We start from the raw sequence: 22,856 nt of genomic DNA on the forward strand, positions 1-22,856 counted from the left end.
TTGGTATATTCACCCTTACCTCAACTTGTGACATCAAAGGTAGTATTTATTTGAGGTATTCCACTCTTTCTCAAGGTTGATTTGTGTCTTCTATGTTATTAATTCATATACTAGTTTTAGCACTTGTATTTAATTAACTACTAACCTTCATCTAATATAAGGTTCCTAAGAACTATTCCACTAGCTTTTTGGTGAGGCAATCAAGGTATTGGGATACCACCCATACCCTTATAGGATTTTGCCTAAAGTGAGAGGAGATTGTGCTAAGATAATAGTGGGTACAACTCCTATGTGCTTACCGCTTAACATCTTTACCAAACCTTGCCAAGATTATAATCCAAGTAGTAACAAAGACCATGGTATCATGATCACTAATTAGTGGCATATTATTTTACTGAATATTTCTTACAAATGTTAGCCAAAGCCCATATGTTGTGGCTTAAAACGTTCTTCCTAAGGTCATTCTTAAGAATGTTATTGTGGTTTGGGAGGGCATGGAATAGACTTGTTTTACTACCTTAGAAGTTCTATTTATCAAAATTGAATTTTTAAATGCTTATGAATAGGTTGATTAGCCCTTCAATTTACCATGCTAAAGGCTTTGGGCATTGACCTACTAGTCTATAAAAATGTTGAAACCATATTTTCTAATGCCTCAACCTATCTCACTATCAATAGGTAAAATTTCAAGGACATATAGTTATTTAGATCCATTTCGCAAAGATGTTTTCTAGCTCTAATGATTTATTTTATGCAAACCATATCTCTAGGTTGCTTACTTATATCTTAAGCAATTTTGAGACATATTTGAGGGCATAAAAGGTGCTAACTTGTCAATGGGAATTTCACTTAGAATAATTTCTTGACCATCAATGAGGACACAACAATCTTGAAAATTTACATGAATTTCCTTAATGTTTTTGTATTACTTTTGGCTCCATCATTCAGTGTGCAAAAACTTAGTGCTATTAATAGATTCAATAGCTAAGGTTTGTGTGGCTTTTCCATACCTTGGACCTACCTCTTTTTGGGAAAAAAATTTAAGTTCCTTGGTATCCCCTTTACCTCTCAAGCCTCCCCTTGGGAGTTTTCAATGGTGGTGGTTAAAATCGTGGAAAAAAAATCTATAAATATATTACTAAACCACTTATGTTAGCTACTAAATTTCATATTTACACCAAGATATTGGTGGTCATGCATGTTTAATACTCCTCATATTAAAAACACTCCAAATTTTCATATGGCCATCTAGAGAAATCTCTTCATACTTTCTTTGGCATAAACCCAATAAGAAACCTAACTTCCATAGAATAAATTAGGCTCTATGTTGTAGCCTCAAGGAGATGATTTATGTTACTATTATCAAAATCAAAAAATGAGACTAGATAGTTTGCAGTAAGTGTCTAATTTAAGTGATGGATGGCTAATAGGCCTAGAAAATCTAGTTCAAACATTGTCTCTAGTAAGGGTGGTCCCTTGTTAAAAATTATTGGCAAGTCCTATACTTCTATACCATTATGCTAAATCTTGTAAATTCAAGGGTGATTACACTTTTGTGCTTAGAGTATTTGGGAGGCCTTCAAGCTCTTCTTAACATGGAAGGGACCCTCCTTACAATTTGCTCTTTCTTTTAATCACCATTTCTTATGTTGATCATTACTTGGGATCTTTAATGGGAAACCCTTAGCTAAATCTTCTTGGTTTCCAATGAGAAATATTTTTTAGAAGGAAACTCAATCTACTATGACCTATTTGATAGATCTACTAATAATTGGACCTTGTGGCCAAAGTTAAAATAACATTTTTTGTGACTTACATCTAATGAGAATTCATCCCTCATGACTTGTAGCTTAACCTCAACCTCCCAACCTCTCACTCCTAGTGGAATGACTCAAAACAAATATCAAATACTACCTTCATGAGATATAAGCTAGCCATGGGTTATAAGTGATTATATTCCAAGCCTCAACTTGTTGGTTAACTCAATAATGTGTGGTACATGATGTCACAATAAAGAATTGGTTATTTCATCTCCAAAGCATTTGGAAAGCTATTTTAGAGCCTCAAAATTCATTAATTACCTAAAGTCTAATGATAGAGGGTCTCTCTATTGACAACAGATTGACTTACCTAAGGGTTCACAATCCACACTACCTACACTATAGTTGAGATGAAACTTTGAAGCAACTTTTTTAGTTATTTGAATATGATAAGAAATCCTAGGCCCGGGTTGAGTGTGTGTCAACAACTACTATAGGCATCCTTCTCTTACATGCTACCTTGTTAGGTGATGACCTTCCTTAGGTCATGGAGTTTTATATTACTTAGATGTTTTTTTGTAGTTGAAGTTCTCTTCAAGATTTGGAAATAATGTAATCACTTTTTTCTAATGATCGCCTATTGTTTCATTAATTTTATTGGTATGATATCACAATAATTATTCGTAAGTTGCTATTAAAATTAAAGGTCCAATCTCATATGGTGCACCTAGAAATGGATAATCTTCAATAGTCATTATATTACTAGCATAGGGCCCCATGCACCATGAGCAGGGTACTTCCCAAGCCTCAATCTTATCATAGCCAAATAATTTCTAGATGTGATGATTCGATTACCTCCTCTCACTACCAACCTCAGCCTTGTGCAAGTAGGCATGTCCAAGCAACTAAGAGAGGGAATGCAGGTGGCATGTATTTAGACTCCCAAGCCATTGCACATGGACAAGTTGTTTCCCACCATATCAATCATGATCTTAGAGGTATCCAAGCCATTGAAGACCCCACTAATGGGTGGAATCTTCTCAAGTATATTGGGGTTGATCCTCCTCTTAGCTTTATAGTGGTTTCTTACTAGAGAATAGGCCATTTTAATTTTATGAATTTGGTAATATGGTGGGGTGTCTTGGCCTAATCCAACTCTCCCTTTTGTTCATATGGGTGACTTAGACTCTGAGACAAGGCACTTTGGATTCTTTCCAACCTTGGTATGGTTCTTTGTTTTTCCGATAAAGAATGTGTTGATAGCCCGCCTTTATTATTCTAAAGATCATAAATATTTCCTATTAATGAAGTTTAAATGAAACTTTATTTAGAAAAATAATAAGTAAAAATCAAATGTTTAACATCACAAATTACCTTCTATAAGTCTTATTTCCAAACTTCCAACCTAATGTTCTACTAGATAGTGATATGCACTTGTTTAATCATACACTTGATAGGTTACATGCATCACTAAGATCATCGAAATCATATCGTAACATATCTATATATTTATATAACATGGTCAACATGTCATCACATGAGATCTATGTCAGCTCGATCATACTTCCATAACATTCACATATTAGCTCATTACAATCATGTAATTAGGATTTTACAAGTTTCATTTTTTAATACATAATCATTCAATGATATTTTATTATTTCAATATCCCATCAAATCCCATGACCTTTAACCCAAGGCATCAATCATGTGCATCCAAGAGTCCTACAAATATAGCCAGCTTGCCACAAATCACATTCTCTCAACAACACTAATAGTCATTTACTATTATTTCATGACATCATCATCATATGTTCAAGTCACACAATTCAAATATTAATGCCACATTTCATTGGTCATGACGTAAAAAAACCATATCAACATCATCTTATGCTTCTAATTAGTTCCACAAAAAGGAATAGAGACACCATGCCATTATCAAATAACACCCACATCATATGGTATATGTGCTCACATATGTATAAACATAAGAAATATGTATTATACCCTAGAATAATGCATAGGGTTCATTAGTTTCTAAAGCATAGATAAGAAAAGGCATCAAGCTACCTAAGGGTAAACGTTCAAATCACAATAACAACAAAAAAGACCTAGACAAAATGGGGTAGTACAATGGTTTGTAAGTACTAACATGTATCAAGCATGTGGAATGTGCAACAGTGAGTGCATAGGACACAGTGTTGTTGGCTCTTACATTGATTCGATGCTCTAATGCCTTGGTATAGTGTCTTGTCACATCATTTCTTTTATATCAATATCTGTTTCTACTTGATCATTCACACAAGTCTATCATTAATATTTTTGTTAATTGAAATGCTAACATTATGCTAGACAAGATCTATGTTACCCATTTAAGCATCATATGAGATCCCATACTTGTGGTGGTTTTTTGTTATCCATGTTGAGGTTTTGTAATTATATTAATATTAATTTGATTGTTTAGTTATCAAATAATACATATAAAACATAAATTATGCTAAAAATTACACTAGAAACATATTAAACATTCTAATTAAAATTGCAAGGACCATACATTCATTTGTGAAATGGCCCATTATACAATCCAATATGAATGTGGAATGTCCATGCTCAATATTAAGTACATATATTTCATATATTTCAATGTAAATTTTAAATAAAAAGCTAAAATAAAATACATCATATATATATAATAAAAAAAATTGAAAATGAATATTGAAATAAAATTTTATGAATCATTAAATATTTCTATATAACTCACATAAATAAATGCTAAAATAAATACATCATATATATAATAAAAAAGTGAAAATGAATATTCAAATAAAATTTTATGAATCATTAAATATTTCTATATAACTCACATACCAATGAAATGGATTGCCAAATATTGTGTTTGTCAATGGTTGTATTAATATAAATTATTTATATATATATATATATATATATATATATATATATATATATATAATAAAAAATATTTTGAATTAGCATAGATTTATTATAAATATTGATCTAACATGAGTTGAGAGGGATTCAATTTCTTTGCGTGCAAATTTTTTATGAGAAGATATTATTAAATGTTTTGTATAGTTATTTGATTTTTTTTATTTTTAGATTTTTTTTAATTTTTATTTGGGCTTAAATGATCAAAATTTCCCTTACACATCATACTGGGTTGTAAAATGAACCTCTCTACTCAATGAACCTAGAAAGCTCAATAATTGAGAATTTAAATTTAATAAATTATATATATATATATATATATATATATATATATATATATATATATATATATATATATAGATATATATAATTGTCTACCTGGGTAGCCCTTACACATCATATTGGGTTGTAAAATGAGCCTCTCGACTCAATGAACCTCGAGAGCTCAATAATTGAGAATTAAAATTTAATAAATTATATATATATAAGTGTCTGCCTAGGGTAGCTTAATTGGCAATGGTTATGAAAATAAAGTCTCGCCATGAAGCCTTGGGTTCAAATCTTGTGATATTCCCCGATCAAAATAAGAAATTGAATATGATGAAGATATAGTCCTACCAAACTTACAAATATATATATATAATTAAGTTAAACATATGAGAAAAAAATTCTTATCCATTAAACACCCTCACTATATATAATTAAAAAATACATAACCCCATCCATAAATGATTAAATGTTATGATGGTCCATCATTAAATGTTATAAATTAAAAACAAATTATAATAAAGTAAATGTTAGTTATATATACAAACTATTTCTAATGTGACTAGGATATTGTCCTTTCTCGTGTCGTTGTGATTTCAAATCATTCAGTATCAAACACTTTTATCTAATTCATAGTAGTAGGTGTATATGTCATAAGCTTTGGGTGGCAGAGCATGTATCAACCCGAACACTAATCATTAGAAAACGATGAATACTTTTTGCTTTTGCCCTCTCGTGATTCGGGAGGAGTCTGGACTGCATGGCTTTGGCTCTTCCGAGATAGCATGACATTATTGGTTGGGAGATGATAAGATGCAAATTTTGGAGTATGAATTATATATGCATGTGTTAAGATCATTGCCATTCAATCATTAATCAATAATTACTTCTTCTCAGACACATGGATGGCAAAAGTGCCTTCGAAAGCTGCAATTCTAACAGTACACCGGTCGTACAATTGGGTTGCCAAAAAAGCAGAGGGAGCAAAGGTGACCCTGAACTTCTATATATACTCTCTGAAGAACCTAGTTCAGACTCAAGGTCATGTCACTGTTCTTGCTGGGGCCTGATATAAACTCTGGATTCTTTTTGTCCTCAGTTTTCATGGCTTTCATTCATCTTATATTCTTGTCATTGTTATTATTTGTAGTTTTCTTCTGTCCACCAGTTGCAGCTACCGCCACGATCATAGTGGGAGCGGGCATGTCAGGTACTATTATGCTAATGAATTTCATTTAAACATCCTAACTTCCATACTATGTTTTCTGAATGAATTTCGATTGATAATTTGTGTGCAGGGATAATGGCAGCAAAGACATTATGGGACAATGGAATGAAGGACTTTGTAATACTAGAAGCTACAGATAGAATTGGGGGGAGAATGCACAAGGAATCGTTTGCAGGGCATACAGTAGAGATGGGTGCCAACTGGGTGGAGGGCGTTGGAGGAAAAAACATGAACCCCATATGGTCTCTGGCCCAGAAATACAAGCTTCGGACATCTTATTCTGATTACGGCAATATCAGCAACAATATCTATCATCAAGAGTAAGTTCCTGGAAGTTGTTATAACTATTTGCTAATTGTTCTTTTTCATTTTCGAAATCTAAAAAATATAATCTTAAGGGGATTTCACAACAGCGGAGGTCTTCTGCCTCAGTCTGTGGTTGCACGACCATATGCTCTGGCAACAGCATCATCTGAGTACAGTTCAAAGCTCTCCAAATCATTTCAGCAGAATGGAGAGGAAGACATATCTATCTTAACGTCACAAAGGATTTTTGGATAGTACGAACTTCCTTATGCTCGATTTAATTTACTTTAATAAAATTATTTTACCTACTTTAATCAAATCTGACAGAGAAAGTTGCTTTAAATGGAGAGTTGGTTGAACTTATCTTGATTGTAGAGAGTTGGTTGAACTTATCTTGATTATAGATTTAGATTTACTTTCAATGATTATAGATTTAGATTTACTTTAGATTTACTTTCAATGTTTGGTTGAACTTATCTGAATTGTAGATTTATAAAATATCCAGAATCCATAGCAAAATCAAACAATTAAATTCCTTATTCTCCTAATCTTTCTAATATCATTAACCTAGCTGTTGTCTAATCTTTCTATTATCATTAACCTAGTTGCTGTCTGTCTGGTTGTGAGATTTTCCCAAGAATCTGCAATTAGAATAAGGATACCCGTATGAAATTCATTCTCCTTCATATTAATGGCAGACAATATCCACCTGCTGCAGCAGTTGATATACAAGTAGTTGGATTTGAAATCAATTCAAATTCAATTATATACCTACTTAAATTCAATGACTTGTATATCACTAGCTTTGTGTTATCTTTGATATTAATGGTATGTGCAGTTGGTGATATACATGATGTCGAATTTGAAATCAATTCAGTTTCAATATCATGTGTATCCTGCGATGCTGCAATGGGTGATATACTGGTTGTTAGATTGGGAATTAATTCAAATTCAATGGCATTTATATCACCAACTTATATTCAGTGATTTGTATATCACTGACTTTGTATGGACAATGTCTTTCAATATATACGCTACTATGTAAGGTGCAATAACTATCAATATCCACCCCGTTATGCTGCAGCACTTTGATATAGAGGTTGTTGGATTTGAAATCAATTTGACTCCTTCAACCTATAGAGAAGGCTGGCAGATATCAATATATGCTTTAAGAAAATCTGAAAGAGAGACTCATAAAAGAACTTTGATGTTTCCCAAAGTGTGGGAGATGAAATTTGTAATTTGCTACATCAAAGTTTAAAGTCATATTTATGATAAATGTATCTGATGTTGAAGGCTATTCTGGAATGATCGTATCTTGATGAAATGAACTTGCAGTGTGCCAATGACACCCTTGGAGATGGCGATTGATTACTACTTCTATGACTTTCAAGTCGCAGGTTTCCATCATTTCTGCAAATTTATCTGGCATTCAGTTATAATCATATTCATCTTCATTTTACAAAGAGATTTATTGAGATGGTGTGAAATTAAATCAATTGATTGCATTTGGATATACAGAACCTCCACGAGTGACGAGCTTAAAGAATGTAGAACCCATTGCAACGTTCGAATACTATGGGGATGATGAATATTTCGTAGCTGACAGGCGAGGATATGAGCACATTATTCACAAGCTAGTTGAGGAATTCCTTCAATGTCATAATGGATCTATATCAGATGAACATCTCAAATTCAACCAGGTAGAGTGATATATAGCATTTTAAAAGGATCTGAACTCCAACCTAAACTTTTTAAATCAGAAATCAAAACTCTATCTATTAAATATTAAAATGAAGTATAAAAAAAATAAAAAAAAGGAACTTAAGATTTCTAAATTAAAACATTTGAATTAAAATGAATTTATTTTATAGTGATATTTTATGTTATTATTATTTTTCAATAATGATTTAAGGTTATTTAAGTTAAAATAAAAGAAAATCCTAATATATAATAATATTATACACATTATAAATTATAATAATGATATGAGTTAAATTGATTATTACATTAATAATATATTTTAAATTTATATATATATAATTATACAATAAATTTAAAATTAACCAGATTTATTTATTTTAAATAATTGGAAAAAATATAATATATAATAAAATTAAAATTAATTAGATTTATTTTAAATAATGGGAAGAAATGGTTGTTATAAAATATAGAATATTTGTATTTACAAATAAAATAATATATTAGGTTAATGATAAGTCTTTTTAAATAAATTATAAATTATTAATAAAATAAATTATATTAATTTTAAATATAATTAATGATGTGAGTTTTATATATATATATATATATGGTGAATTCATAATTTGTTGGAGTAATCTATGTGAAATCTAATATCAAATTTAGCTAACTATAACACCAAGAGTATATCCAATAGTTCGTAAACCAGATATATCACAGGAATTTATGACTTAACAAGCTAGTAAGCTACATATACCAGGAATTTATGACTTAGCAAGCTCTTAAGCTAAATATACAGGAACTTATGGCTTAACAAGTTTGTAAGTTAGATATATACCACGAATTTATGACCTAGTAAGAGCAGAGTCTCCACCAGCGTGGGGAGCCTATTTCTTGAACAATTTTTTTTAACCTTGGTGAATTAGTAACTAGTTGGTGTAATATGGGAGAGGCCCAAGATCAAACCTAAAGGATGCCACTATAAAACCAAGAGTATATCCAATAGCCCGTAGATATATGAGAAATTTATGACAAAGCAAGAGCCAAAAGCCAAGACTCCAAGAAGGTGGAGGAATTTGCCTTATCATATTAGACCAAAAATGTCCCAGGTCACATTAAGGGACACATTGAACATTATATTTTTTAATAATAATAATTTAACTTTAAGGTTACTGGCAAGTTAAACATGAAAATCAATAATACCTCTTTTTTTTTACTAACATTGGCATAATAATTTCACTACTAAAATTTATAGCATTTACAATATCCACATTCTCAACTGTTAAATCTATTTAAACTATTTAAACTGTACTATAATTTTATTTTAAAGTTACAGCTCAGCCACATACCAAATTAATATATAACACCCCTTGTTTGTGAAAAAGGAGACCGCATAGAGATTTAAAAATAACTAAAATGTTCAGTCTCTACTCCTTTTCGTTTCAACTTATAACTTATCTTTATTTTTTTAAAGTATACTTATTTAGACTGATGTAATAGAACATAGATTATTTTAATTTTGGTTCATAAACAGTTATGTTACACATTTTACATTCTGCGATGTTGCTCGATTGAAACATAGCCTTGCAGTTACTAGCAATATTCTCTTATCCTTTGATTTCTTGATCCAGGTTGTGAGAGAAATCACATATACAGACAAAGGTGTCAAGGTTTTGACCGAAGACGGTTCAGTGTACACAGCAAATAATGCCATTGTCTCTGTCAGCGTGGGAGTTCTTCAATCAAAACTCATCGAGTTTAAACCTGATCTGCCTGTATGTATAAGACCTGCTGAGGGTATTTACAATTATAAGTTGTTAGAATAGCGACATTAGGGTTTGCTTCATTGTAACTCTGAGCTGTCCGAAATATTCTGGCCAGCTATGGAAATTGCTGGCAATATACAGATGGGATATGGTTGACTACTGCAAGATCTTTATGAAGTTCCCTTTCAAATTCTGGCCCACTGGACCCGGCACCGAGTTCTTCTTATATGCCCATGAAAAGAGAGGTTATTACAATTTCTGGCAGGTACCCAACTATTTTAATGCTTACTTAAATGCTTCTGATACAAATCCAATGGGAGCGGTTCTGATTTCCTTTAGTTGTTTTCTGTTATTTCAATATATTTCCAGCATTTGGAGAATGCGTACCCTGGCGGCAACATTCTGATGGTCACTGTCACGGACGATGAAGCCCGGCGTATAGAACAACAGCCTGACGAGGATGTCAAAGCAGAAATAATGAGTGTTCTCAGGAAAATGTTCGGCAACGACGTTCCAGAGATGGAGGCCATACTTGTTCCAAGGTGGGGAAAAAATCGATTCTTCAGGGGAACTTATTTCAAGTTATTTGACCTGGCTCATGTTTTTAAGATATTGGAATATTTTGGGAATCTGACATAGACCTAAAGATGTTAGTCGGGAATATATCAAAATTCGTTTAGGATTTATAGTTAAATTGCAGGATGGCTAAAATGTTATATATATATATATATATATATATATATCAAAAAAATGAGTGAATAACACATTATTAAATGGAATGAGAATTATAAATGAAAATTTAGAATGAAAAACAGTCTATATTAATTATCATAAATGTTTAGTTCTGAAACTTTGGGTTCTTTGAAGTTTTGTGCAACATAAATTCATACATACTAAAATTGTAAAAAGAAAATTTATTTCAAAATTGAATAATTTTGAAAATTTTAATTATTTTTAATAAAAAAATTGAAAAACATTAGTAGATATACTTATAAAAATATTCAAATTATATATATATATGATATATTTTTTGAAAAACGTTAATAGATATAAAAAAATTCAAATTATATATATATATATATATATATATATATATATAAATTAACTAATTTATTTTAGAAAAATCATTAAAAAAATTCAAATTATATATATATATTATAAAAAATAAAAATTAACTAATTTATTTTAGAAAAATCATAAAAAATTAGCGCTCTTGCCCATATTAACTCCTGAAAATTTTCATGACACCAATCGACACTAATCTAGATACCATCCACTTATTTAAACAACATCCTTGAAAATAATTGATAATTAATCTTGTCTTAAATGGTTGGCAGGCACCAGTTGGACCTATCTACTTCACTGGAGAGCATACAGTGAGAATTTTAATGGTTACGTCCATGGTGCTTATCTTGCAGGTATTTCTATCCAGCCTATGTTGTCTTTTTCTTTTCTCATTGATATAATAATATTGTAGTATAACTTATTCTAATTGTAGATTTGAGGTATATTTTAGAATTTAATAGACAATTAAAAAACAAAACCAAACCATTAATTAGTTCTGTTATTTCTTCCATGCACATTCTAGTATTTCTCTCATACTTCATATTGCAAAATATTTCCAAAATCTGACCGTATTGCTGACTATTTGTGATCAGGTATAGACACTGCCCACATGCTGTTGGACTGCATTAATAAGGGAGGTAATTGCGACTGTTAAGCTCCATTAATTTTACACAAAAGCTATCTTGATTTATGGAATTGCAGCTTTTCTTAACTTATGGAAACCAACTGCAGTAGTTTCCTTAAGTTAAGAAAATCAACTGCAATTACTAAATTTATAATTGGGAGCTACTAAAGTGGTCCATCACTTTGATCTGATCTCTACCTTGATTTGTGGTTTTTCCAACACATAGCTTTTAGAAGCTTGATGGAAGCTTAGCTATATGTTCATCTGTATGGTCCCCAAGCTCCTATCTCAATCCCCTTCAGTTCTACACCATCTAGCTGAGATAGCAGAACTTGGAAGTGCCTTCAGATCAGTTGTCTTCTTTCCTTTTCGCATGTGCAGCTGGAGCGTGGTGTTTCAGAAGGAAATTGCATCAACAGTTTCACCAATGGCTGGAGGTAACTCGTATCCCTGGGTATTAAGTTTCAGTGATTCTTTTAAGTTCTTTCCGCATGCAGAATCGCTGTTTAAGTTTATTAGTTTTCTAACAGTTGGTATCAGAGCCCTTTTTACCTCTGCCTTGATGTGTGTTGGCCAAGAAACAAATTTCGATCCACCGTTTCGTTCCATAATTTATTTCCTTTTGCGCAAACCGTGGGTCGTATACATGACCTGTGTATTATGTGCATATGCATGTTTGGCCAATGCGTAAAGAGATTTTACCAATCGGCAAATGAAATTTGCACCAAAACAATTTTCCACTCTCTGGAGTTGTTTTAATGGTGGAGTTAGTTTCGAACCTTCACTTTCTCAATCGCTCTTAATCTCTATTCCCATCTGTGTTTGAAACAAAATTAATAAGACTGAGAGGCCGTTGAACGAAGGACTCTGCAACAGAATTGGCCAATTGGCCAAAGCCTATTGCGATTATATTTTGTGCCATAACAGCTATACGTTTTTCATTCAGGGTTTATGTTTAAGTGTTTTTTGAATTCCCTAAGAAACCACGCCAAGACTGTTCCATTTGGTGCTTATGATAGACTATTCGTTTAGAGACTACTGTGCTTGAATATTACGCGGTCACGTTTTGGCATATTGTATTATGGTTGTTGTGAACTTATTTTAGTCACCAATTTTGGTATGGATAACTACTATTTGAGTTAGGTATATATATTATGTTCACCTCGATTTTCTAAATCAGTCCAGAGCTGTCCCTATGTTGTCGTTTCAATGATGTTATGCCGTGTCTTAGAAGTTTAGGACCTGACTCATGATTTGAAATAAAATAAAATATGTGGTCATCCACGTTTTTGGCATCATTGTAACATTTGTTGGGGAACGCGCAAACCTCTCAATCGCAACAAAGAATCATAGGTTATGGCAAACGTCATTCTGGTGGCTTTTATGAAAATTAAATTGGTTTGAGATCTGCGGGTTAAATGTTTATTCAGAAATCAAATGCTTTCACCCAATGTTCACAAGTGCCATATTTAGAGTTCCATTTTTATGTTGGAATTTTTGTCGAGGGGATATTGGTTAAATATTGGAAAATTGGAAATCTAACTTCTCAGAAAAATCATCAGAGCATTTTTATTATTTGATAATTATTTTTATGGAAGAGTAAGCTTGGCCCATATTTTCAAATGGATGTCTTTATGTAGCAAGGCTTCTGGCTGACACATCTAGTGGTGCAGTTAGCAGCCTTAAAGACTTGCACAATTTGTGTGGTAGTGTGTGCCATGCTATTCAATATATGTTTGTATGAATTGGTTTTCGGTGTTAGTTATAAACCGTTTCCACAATGTAAATCAAGGAAGTGTCGAACTATTTTTCGGCTGTGCATGTTGCACATGTTGGAGTAGTAGCTGCCTCATTTGTGTTTGCTTCTGCTTCGTTTTGTATCATGCAATGTTGGTTTTCTCTTGTATTTTCTCATGTTTGTAGCTTATATGTGTAGATGTATACACATATGATGTGTTAGTTTTATATGCACTCAACAGCAACGTTGCTCATGGCGATTTCACTGTTGATTGACTTTAAGCGCTTTCTCATTATTTTGTCCAAGACGTGCATCTTCCAATCACTGTTGCACATGTTTGCTAGTGTCTGATGCATCAGTTGATGTTTGAAGCGTTATATGCTTGATTATATGCAGCCCATATGAAAGAATTGAATGATCAGTTGGATTAGATTCTTGAAAATGAAATGGGACATTATCCATTTTAGAATCGGAAAGTTAAACCACATTATATTCATTTTCAAGCAAATTCATTAATTGATCATTGAAAATAATTTATTCATTTATATTATTTTCATTTAAATAATATCACAACAAATCAGTAAATATGTTTCCTTTTTTTATGGATTGAAGGAACAATATTTTGTGTGTTGGGATACATGTGAATAAAGGTTGCTGTTGATATAAATCATGGTTCAGAGATCTTGTGAGCAAAATAGCTTGTTTACTGGTCTATTTTGTTGTTTTATAAACTTAAGGACGGAGCCTGAAGTCAAGCCAGCTGGCCTTCGAACTGCATTTGCTATGCAAGTGCAAAGTAGATCAACGTTGCTTCAGTCAATCTCCGGGTTTAGTTTATAAATTGAACAATCAATTTGTAGTCATTTTCGGTAATGCTGACTGCTTTTGATTTTGCTGGAGAATTATTACAGTTATATGGAGTTTATTAAAATGTCATTTTGACTTACTCCTTTCAGTAAACATTATTTTTCTCTCTGGTTAAGTTTTGTTTATGCAACAAAATAATGTCTAGTGATCCATATGATTTTAATTAATTAGAGAATAGCCACAACATCTTTAATTAAATAAAATTATATATTGATTGGCAAGATCACATAAAGATTATTTAGACATTAAATTGTAATTAATTACACTGAATATAATAAATTTTATCCCACAGGAATTTTTATTATATTTATGTGATTAATTAGGATAAAATTTCATAACCTACCCACAGGAGTTATGAATTAATAAGTTTTATTGAATCTGTTTGAATTAAAAATTTAGCCCACAGGCAATTTTTATGTCATTTGATTCAATTCTTTTTAGCATGTTTTACATTGGTAAAACATGAAAGTTCATAAAGTTTTATTGAATCTGTTTGAATTAAAAATTTAGCCCACAGGCAATTTTTATGTCATTTGATTCAATTCTTTTTAGCATGTTTTACATTGGTAAAACATGAAAGTTCATAAAGTTTTATTGAATCTGTTTGAATTGAAAATTTAGCCCACAGGCAATTTTTATGTCATTTGATTCAATTCTTTTTAGCATGTTTTACATTGGTAAAACATGAAAGTTTATTAAACCTCAACATAAGCATGTGATTCTTTATTTTGATGCAGTAGTACAACCTGCAAATTTCTCTGAAATTCGTTCTGACATTCCCGAACTTGAGGAAGTAATCTCGTTTGTTTGTTATGAATCTGATATGGTTAATGTTAATATTAACACATGGTGGATTGATTCTGGATCAACAATTCACATTTCGAATTCCTTGCAAGGTTTGCAAAACCTAAGGAAGCTAGTGGAAAGTGAGCAAAGCATCTTATTAGGAAACAAGATGGGCTCGCATGTGGAAGCTATAGGAACATGTTATTTAACTTTAAGTAGTGGTTTTGTTTTGGAGTTAGAAAAGACCTTTTATGTTCCAAGTTTTTCTAGAAACTTGATTTCAGTTTCAAGGCTTGTACCTTTTGGATATTCCTTAAACTTTTCAGAAAAATCTTTCAGTCTATTCTATAAATCTGATTATGTTGGGAATGGTATTTTGTCTAATGGTCTTTACTACATTAATTTACAAAACAATGTCACATATGATTCAATGCATGTTCTCACTGGCACTAAAAGATGTGTTATTAATGAAGATTCCTCTAAATTATGGCATCGGAGACTAGGTCATATCTCCATAGATAGAATTAAAAGATTGGTAAATGAAGGAATACTTAATACTCTAGATTTTACTGATCTTGAGACTTGTGTGGACTGCATAAAGGGAAAGCAGACCAACAAGTCAAAGAAAGGTGCCAATAGGAGTTCAGACATATTAGAAATCATACATACTTACAGATTTTATTGTCCATCTCATAGCACTAGGATTGTGGAATCAAGAAATGCAAAGTTTCTTGAAAAGGACTTGATCAGTGGGAGCGATCAAACCAGAAACATAGTTTCTGAGAAAGATCATTCAGAATCTCAACTTTCCACTTCAAGTGAAAGATTGGTTATTGTTCATAGCACCCCTCAAGTACAAACTGGTGTTGAATAACCAATTGTTGAAGTTCCACAAGCTGCTGACGATATTCTAGTAGATCAAGGAGTTCAAGAGTTGCCAAGAACTTTTGAACAACAAGTTGAACCACATACTTCTCAGGAAGATGATGGTACAATATTTAGAAGATCTACTAGACCTAAGAGATCAGCAATTCCTAATGTATGCTCAAGTCTGCACAAGACCTGTCATTGCATTTGTTGTGGGAATGTTGGGACGATATCAGAGTGATCCAGGTTTAGACCACTGGAGAGCTGCAAAGAAAGTAATGAGGTACCTTCAAGGGACCAAAGACTACATGCTTATGTATAGACGGACGGACAACTTGGAAGTAACTGGCTACTCAGATTCTGACTTTGCTGAATGTGTTGATTCACGCAAATCAACATCAGGATACATTTGCCAAGCAGACCTTGATTGCCACTTCCACTATGGAAGCCGAGTTCGTCTCCTGTTTTGAGGCTACTTTACATGGTGTATGGCTTAGGAATTTCATTTCTGGGCTTAGAATTATGGATTCTATATCTAAGCCATTGAGAATATATTGTGATAATTCAGCTGCTAGTTTTATGGCTAAAAAAGTGGGAGTCGAAATAAACACATCGACATTAAGTATTTAGCTATAAGGGAACGTGTTAAAGAAAATAAAGTGGTCATTGAGCACGTCAGCACTGAGTTAATGATCGTTGATCCTTTGACTAAGGGCATGCCACCGTTTAAATTCAAGGATCATGTATTGAATATGGGACTTGGTTCCATTATGCAGTTTTTCATTGTATGGACAATGTTAATGAAATTCTTAATTATTGTGATGTTTTTTCTCATATTTATGTGCACCTTAAGTTGATTTGAGAAAATTCATTTAAGAAGGACCAAGAATAAACATAAGGTTTATTCATTAAGAAATTGTTGCCACATAAATTATAATAAGAATAAATACATAGTAATACATGGAAGATAATACTCGTCATTAGAGGACTTATCGCCATGATTCATGTATCTATTACTTAATAAAGATTGTCAATGGTTTTTGAGACATTAAGTTTGGAAGTATGGACCAAGTGGGAGAATGTTAAGCTCCATTAATTTTACACAAAAGCTACCTTGATTTATGGAATTGCAGCTTTTCTTAACTTATGGAAACCAACTGCAGTAGTTTCCTTAAGTTAAGAAAATCAACTGCAATTACTAAATTTATAATTGGGAGCTACTAAAGTGGTCCATCACTTTGATCTGATCTCTACCTTGATTTGTGGTTTTTCCAACACATAGCTTTTAGAAGCTTGATGGAAGCTTAGCTATATGTTCATCTGTATGGTCCCCAAGCTCCTATCTCAATCCCCTTCAGTTCTACACCATCTAGCTGAGATAGCAGAGCTTGGAAGTGCCTTCAGATCAGCTGTCTTCTTTCCTTTTCGCATGTGCAGCTGAAGCGTGGTGTTTCAGAAGGAAATTGCATCAACAGTTTCACCAATGGCTGGAGGTAACTTGTATCCTTGGGTATTAAGTTTTAGTGATTCTTTTCAGTTCTTTCCGCATGCAGAATCGATGTTTAAGTTTATTAGTTTTCTAACAGCGACAGCAAATCTCATGGAGAAACTCCAGCTAAGAACGAGTCTTCCTGTGATGCAGAGATTCAACTGAGGGTAAACGTTGATTTGCTTTGTATAGAATCTCACATCATCATAACTTTTGGTGAAGATAATACCCAATTTCTTGAAAGCTGATATATCTACTTTTGTAATATGATCGACAGGTGAGGAAGGTCGGAAGTTCTAGACGACGATCTTATTCAGTTAAAGCGTGGATAAAGGAAGTGTTCAGCTGGTGACCAGAAAGACATATATAGAACTGATTTTGATTGATGTTTAGATTGCAACCGAATAACAGAAATATGTGGGGAATATAATGCTATATCAATAATGTATTCTATTGAAGTTCGCTGAAACCTCAGCATCCTATTTATATTTGTTGAGTAATGCTGGACCAAGGGTTGAAATATCAATTTTTCCTCTGCAGAATAGTTATGTTTAATATGATATTTAGAAAACTGGTACTATTATTTTGGTATTAAATCAAGAATATATATCAAAAGGAAATATATATATATATATATATATATATATATATATATATATATATATATATATATATATATATATATATATATATATATATATAATATTCGCTTAATCTAATGACGCAGAGGAGTTGTCTTGAAAGTTATGGAAATTCTGGCATATTAAAAAAATTTCGGCAAAGATTTTTGTAAATCCAAGTTATAGTTGTTAAATCTTAAAATTTTAGGTGTCCTCGACGTTTTTGATGGTGCTGAATCCATTTCCACCATCAAAACCACAATTCAAACACTGCCTGTACAAGATTTTTTGAAATTTTAAGCCACTTTTAGCAGTCTCAGCAATTCCTCCCCTGGTTAGAATACTCCTATAATATTTAAAAATTTTAACTACAATTAAAAATAATATTTATGAATATTTTCAAAATATTTATTAATATTTTCAAAATATTTTATTATAAAGTAATAAAGAATATTGTTTAATCTCAACTATATTATTTACTTGATAATTGACAATAATTACTAAATTTAAGAATGTCACGTGTTCATGGATTTGAAGTTTAAAAGCAATTTTAATAATAAAATTTATGAATATTTTCAAAATATTTTATTATAAAGTAATAAAGAATATTGTTTAATCTCAACTATACTCTATTATTTATTTGATAATTGAAAATAATTAGTAAATTTAAGAATGGCATGTGTTCATGGATTTCAAGTTTAAAAGCAATTCAGAAATTATTAAAAGGAAAAAGTGAGTTTCAAAATCTTTGAGACTTGATTGGCAATCAAGTTGTATTTTATATAAATATGAATATAGTTATGTTGATGTTAAAAGCTTATGTGTAGAAAACTATATTAGTGACCCTTACAAAGGAATAAATAAATAAGGAATGTGACCCTTACAAAGGATGTAAGGAAAAATTGTGAAGGTTAAAGAAAATTAAAAATAAATTATTAATAATGATAGAGGAGGAAGTCCCCGGATGTGGGTGACAAGACGGACGGGACGCGTGTTTAAGGAGGGACACATGCAGGCCATGTGCTGCCTCAAGGATCAGGCATGCGGGCTGATATATCGATGGCCGCCAAGGAATAAAAGAATGAGAGTTCTGCAGAAGCAATTCAATGCTCTGTCCGGCTCACTGGTTCGAATGGAGCAAGCAGTAATGGCGGACGGGATTCGAGGTGGCGATGGGGAGGTTAAAAGAGGTGGTGGGTCGGCTCTCCATGCGCTGGTTCACGCTCAGTTCATGGTTCTCGGTGTTCAGGCTCTTGCCTGGTTTATGTCTCTTCAAGCAACTGCTCTTGCTGTCAAAGCTGTCTCCCCGACTTGGACTCCTTTCCCACTGCAAAGGAAATTGAGAAGTATGGATGGTGTAGGGTGGTCGAGGAGGAGCCGGACGAATAGTCGCCCATCTGTTCGGAATCATGACCTCCATCGCTGCTCAGGTCTTGTTTTAGTTTTTCTGTTTATGTTATGTTGGCTCAGAACTGCTCATGTTATGTCTATTCCACCCGAGAGGGATAATGTTGAAATTCTGCTGGTGCCCCTGCGAGGGATGAATTGTTTTGGTCCGGCGCCCCTGCAAGGGCTGTTTAGTTTTGGTTTGGCGCCCCTGCGAGGGCTGTTCTCTTTTGGTATGGCACCCCTGCGAGGGCTGTTTCTCTCAGCTGTGGTGCCCCTGCGAGGGCGGTTCTTTTTGGTCACTCCAATCCCAAAGCGCCACAATTGGCCTCTGGTAAAATGATATTGTAAATGTACCTGTTTTTCTTGCTACTGTAAATAATAGATTAGTTTTAACAAGAAAAAAAAATGATAGAGGAGGAAGTAAAATTAGAATAAATATATTAGAATAAAGTAATAATTAAATTAGAAATAAATTATAATTATAAAACTAATCAAAATGGAAAAAAAAATATGGTTTTAAGGGGTCTAAAGGAAATGCGAACGATAATAAATATTAAAACAATCAATTAATAGTTATTAATATTATGGGGAGGTTAAATTAGAATAATTAAGAATAATTATAAGAAGAAAATTATTAAGTTGTAAGGTGTTTCCTTTGAGAGGAACTTCCCTCATGCCCACATGTTATCACTTTGCATCATTAGATTATATGTTAGACGATTGGAAGATGTTCAGACGCTCGATCATGACGGGCAAGGTAGTTGGAACGAATGATCTCAATATCTTGATGAAGGTGTCCTTGCCTTCTTGAGCAACCCTCTAGGTCCCCATTTGCACCAGTTTAACAATTTCTTTATCTTCTAGAAATATGCACGAGCTAGGGTTTTTCAATACATGATCTTTCATGGACGAGACAACCAAATGAGATGTGGCATAATACTGACTTCCATGGTCATATTTTTCAAGTGAAGTAATAAACAATAATGAAACGATAAATATTGAGATGGACAAATAACTTGAATTATGATTTGTGGAGCATGAGTAAAATGAGTTCTGAGTGCCTGGCCAGCATATCGACAATTTCATGGAGGAGTGCAATCACAGTTTTGTTTTGCCTTGAAAGATTGAAGTCATAAAACTTTCAACCCAAGAGAACATGTTCCTTGATTCTTGTGTTCAATGTGATTATGAATAGGTTGTGTTGTTGAAAGCAATATCAAGGTCGATTCCCACTCCATGATCATAATGAGGCCAATACTTTCTTGCTTTTAAGACTACACATATCCAACTAGCTTCTTCTTTCAGAATGAATTTATCTAATAAACTATATTGTACCTTAAATTATTAGGTTGTTTTGAGGATGTCCACGAAGTGCTACAAAAGACGGTGAAATGAACAAATGAGTGTGTTAGTCAGTGGAACTCTCAATTGCTCAATGAGAATTGTGTTGTGTTGCTCGCCTCATGCTTTGCTCACTACAAAAGAAAAAATAATCTTGGAGGCTTGACTATATTTATTTATCTGACTTGTACTACACTACCAAGAGTTCTTCATGAACTAACACCCTTAGGTATTTTTGAGCATTCTTCATGGTACAAAGAATCTGAATGCACTTGCACTATCAATTATTTTTAAGCATTCTTCACAGTACTTTCAGAGTTAAATTGTGATTTACATTCTTGATCTGCTTATTTCTTCCATGGCCCTACCTCTCGTCTCAAGATGATTACTCTTTGTTTAATATGAACAAGTAGACTGCATTAAATACATATTCTCCCTTTCTTTAGGGCGAATATTTTCTTCATCCATGTAGCCATGGAAATATGGAGAGTATACATGTATAACAACGTCGAATCACCACAGTTCACCTGCAAACACATTGATGCGTAGTAGCATCATTGCCTTTCATTCTTATCAAGGATTAAAGAAGGAGTGTGGAATCTCTTCAGAGGATGCTCGAACACTCAAAATAAGAAAGATAAAACAATTAATAAATGAAACTCACAGTCCTCAGGTGAGGAGACCCTGACACTGCCATAACACTGCTTTCATTCATTGATCAATCAAACAATACAAATCTTATAGGAGTACATTTAGTTACTGAGATCAAACAAATGCCTGGAAATTATGATCTAAACCCTAAATACACACACAATCAAAACTACCTAACGAATCCATTCTCCATTATTTTCAAGTTTCCCCCTTAATTGAGAAAGGATTTATTTCCACAGCTAATATCTCCCTAAACAACTCAAATTTTATCTTCCCAAGGGGCTTAGTGAAAATATCAACAACATTTTCACAAGTATTACAATATTCAAGAAAAAATTATTTGGACTATATCTTCTCTCTAATAAAATGAAACTAAGAATAAACATGTTTTATTCTTGCATGATACATAGGATTATTTGCCAATTTGATCGAGGTTTGGTTGTCACATTTGATCACTGTCGCCTTCTTTTGTTCTTCTCCAACATCTTGAAGAACTCTCCTCAACCAAACAACTTCACAAGTTGTTGCACACAAAACTTTATATTCTACCTCAATAGATGACAACGATATGGTTGGTTGCTTCTTTCTACTACATGAAATAATCTCGAATCCAATGTTAAAATCATAACCTATAGTAGATCTTCTATCATCTCGATTTGTTGTAATAAGGAATTACTGGAGGGGGGGGTGAATCAGTAACAGTGAGGTTCGTAAAACTTTTACTGAATATGTTTTTAGTTATTTCATATATTTTCTGATACTTATGAGAGCATTCATACATAAAACAAATGAGCAGAAAGATGAAACATTCATATGTACATACAATCCATCACATGAGCATCATACACATATTGACACCAGTATTTTCACATGGAAACCCAAATTGAAAAAACCACCAATTTGTTTGTTGTTATGATGTAAATTAAGCACCTTTGTGTCCTATTCCACAGGCTCTCTACAACACACTACTCCAGTTCAACACTTGGGCTAGTTGCTCTACTCACACACACTATGCTCTCATTCTTCAACTCTTGCAACAATACTTTCTTCCCCCCTTTTTCAATGGCAATCACTGGTTTTGTTCATATGTTGTACACTGCTCAAAGTTTTCTTTCCTGCATGTTGCCTCACTTCCTGAGTGTACCTATGTATAGCTCTTCCGTGCTGATGTTGTGTTTGATGCTGCAATTCTGCTACCTCATTAAACTTTGAATATGGGCACTTGAGCACTTTACCGACTCTCTATGGTTCTTCATGATGAGAATTGATTCTCAGTCAATACTACACACTTCAACCAGGAATTGTCCTCTGTGTGAAGCAATCTCCTATCCATGAGGCTCCCCTTGCTTATTCATGGCTCTTCGAGCTTAAATGTACATCAGGATGGCCCTTTTTCTTTACCTCGAGATAAGCTTGACGCTCTTATCTACAACTCATTGTCCTC

General features: G+C 32.9%; 2 protein-coding genes across 2 annotated transcripts in view; both read left to right on the plus strand.

The window, feature by feature from the left end:
* The window catches only part of LOC149207717 (polyamine oxidase 7-like), a 279,337-nt gene extending 261,492 nt beyond the window's left edge, over positions 1 to 17,845 (plus strand). Inside the window, exon 11 of the mRNA XM_089393937.1 lies at positions 17,689 to 17,845. Coding sequence (XP_089250063.1) covers positions 17,689 to 17,763 — 75 coding nt within the window. The 3' untranslated portion in view covers positions 17,764 to 17,845. The remainder of the gene's footprint in view (positions 1 to 17,688) is intronic.
* LOC149207721 (polyamine oxidase 1-like) lies at positions 6,044 to 10,613 on the plus strand. Its single transcript, XM_089396523.1, has 8 exons — positions 6,044 to 6,183; positions 6,272 to 6,521; positions 6,615 to 6,761; positions 7,846 to 7,907; positions 8,029 to 8,210; positions 9,840 to 9,983; positions 10,090 to 10,239; positions 10,344 to 10,613. Exons 1-8 carry the CDS (start codon positions 6,078 to 6,080, stop codon positions 10,611 to 10,613), a joined length of 1,311 nt encoding a protein of 436 aa, XP_089252649.1. The 5' UTR covers positions 6,044 to 6,077.
* Positions 17,846 to 22,856: the final 5,011 nt, after the last annotated feature.

The sequence above is a fragment of the Pinus tabuliformis genome, chromosome 1_2 (genome assembly GCF_031772625.1).
Source record: "Pinus tabuliformis cultivar Carrire ecotype Pingquan chromosome 1_2, CPIR1, whole genome shotgun sequence".
In the NCBI taxonomy this organism is placed as follows: Eukaryota; Viridiplantae; Streptophyta; class Pinopsida; order Pinales; family Pinaceae; genus Pinus; species Pinus tabuliformis.

Bases quoted from the DNA above. Each gene is read 5' to 3' on its own strand.
- LOC149207721 (XM_089396523.1), top strand. From the start codon at position 6,078: ATGGCTTTCATTCATCTTATATTCTTGTCATTGTTATTATTTGTAGTT. The intron at 6,184-6,271 runs GTACTATTATGC...ATTTGTGTGCAG, and splicing joins AGTGGGAGCGGGCATGTCAG to GGATAATGGCAGCAAAGACA. The intron at 9,984-10,089 runs GTATGTATAAGA...TATTCTGGCCAG, and splicing joins AGTTTAAACCTGATCTGCCT to CTATGGAAATTGCTGGCAAT.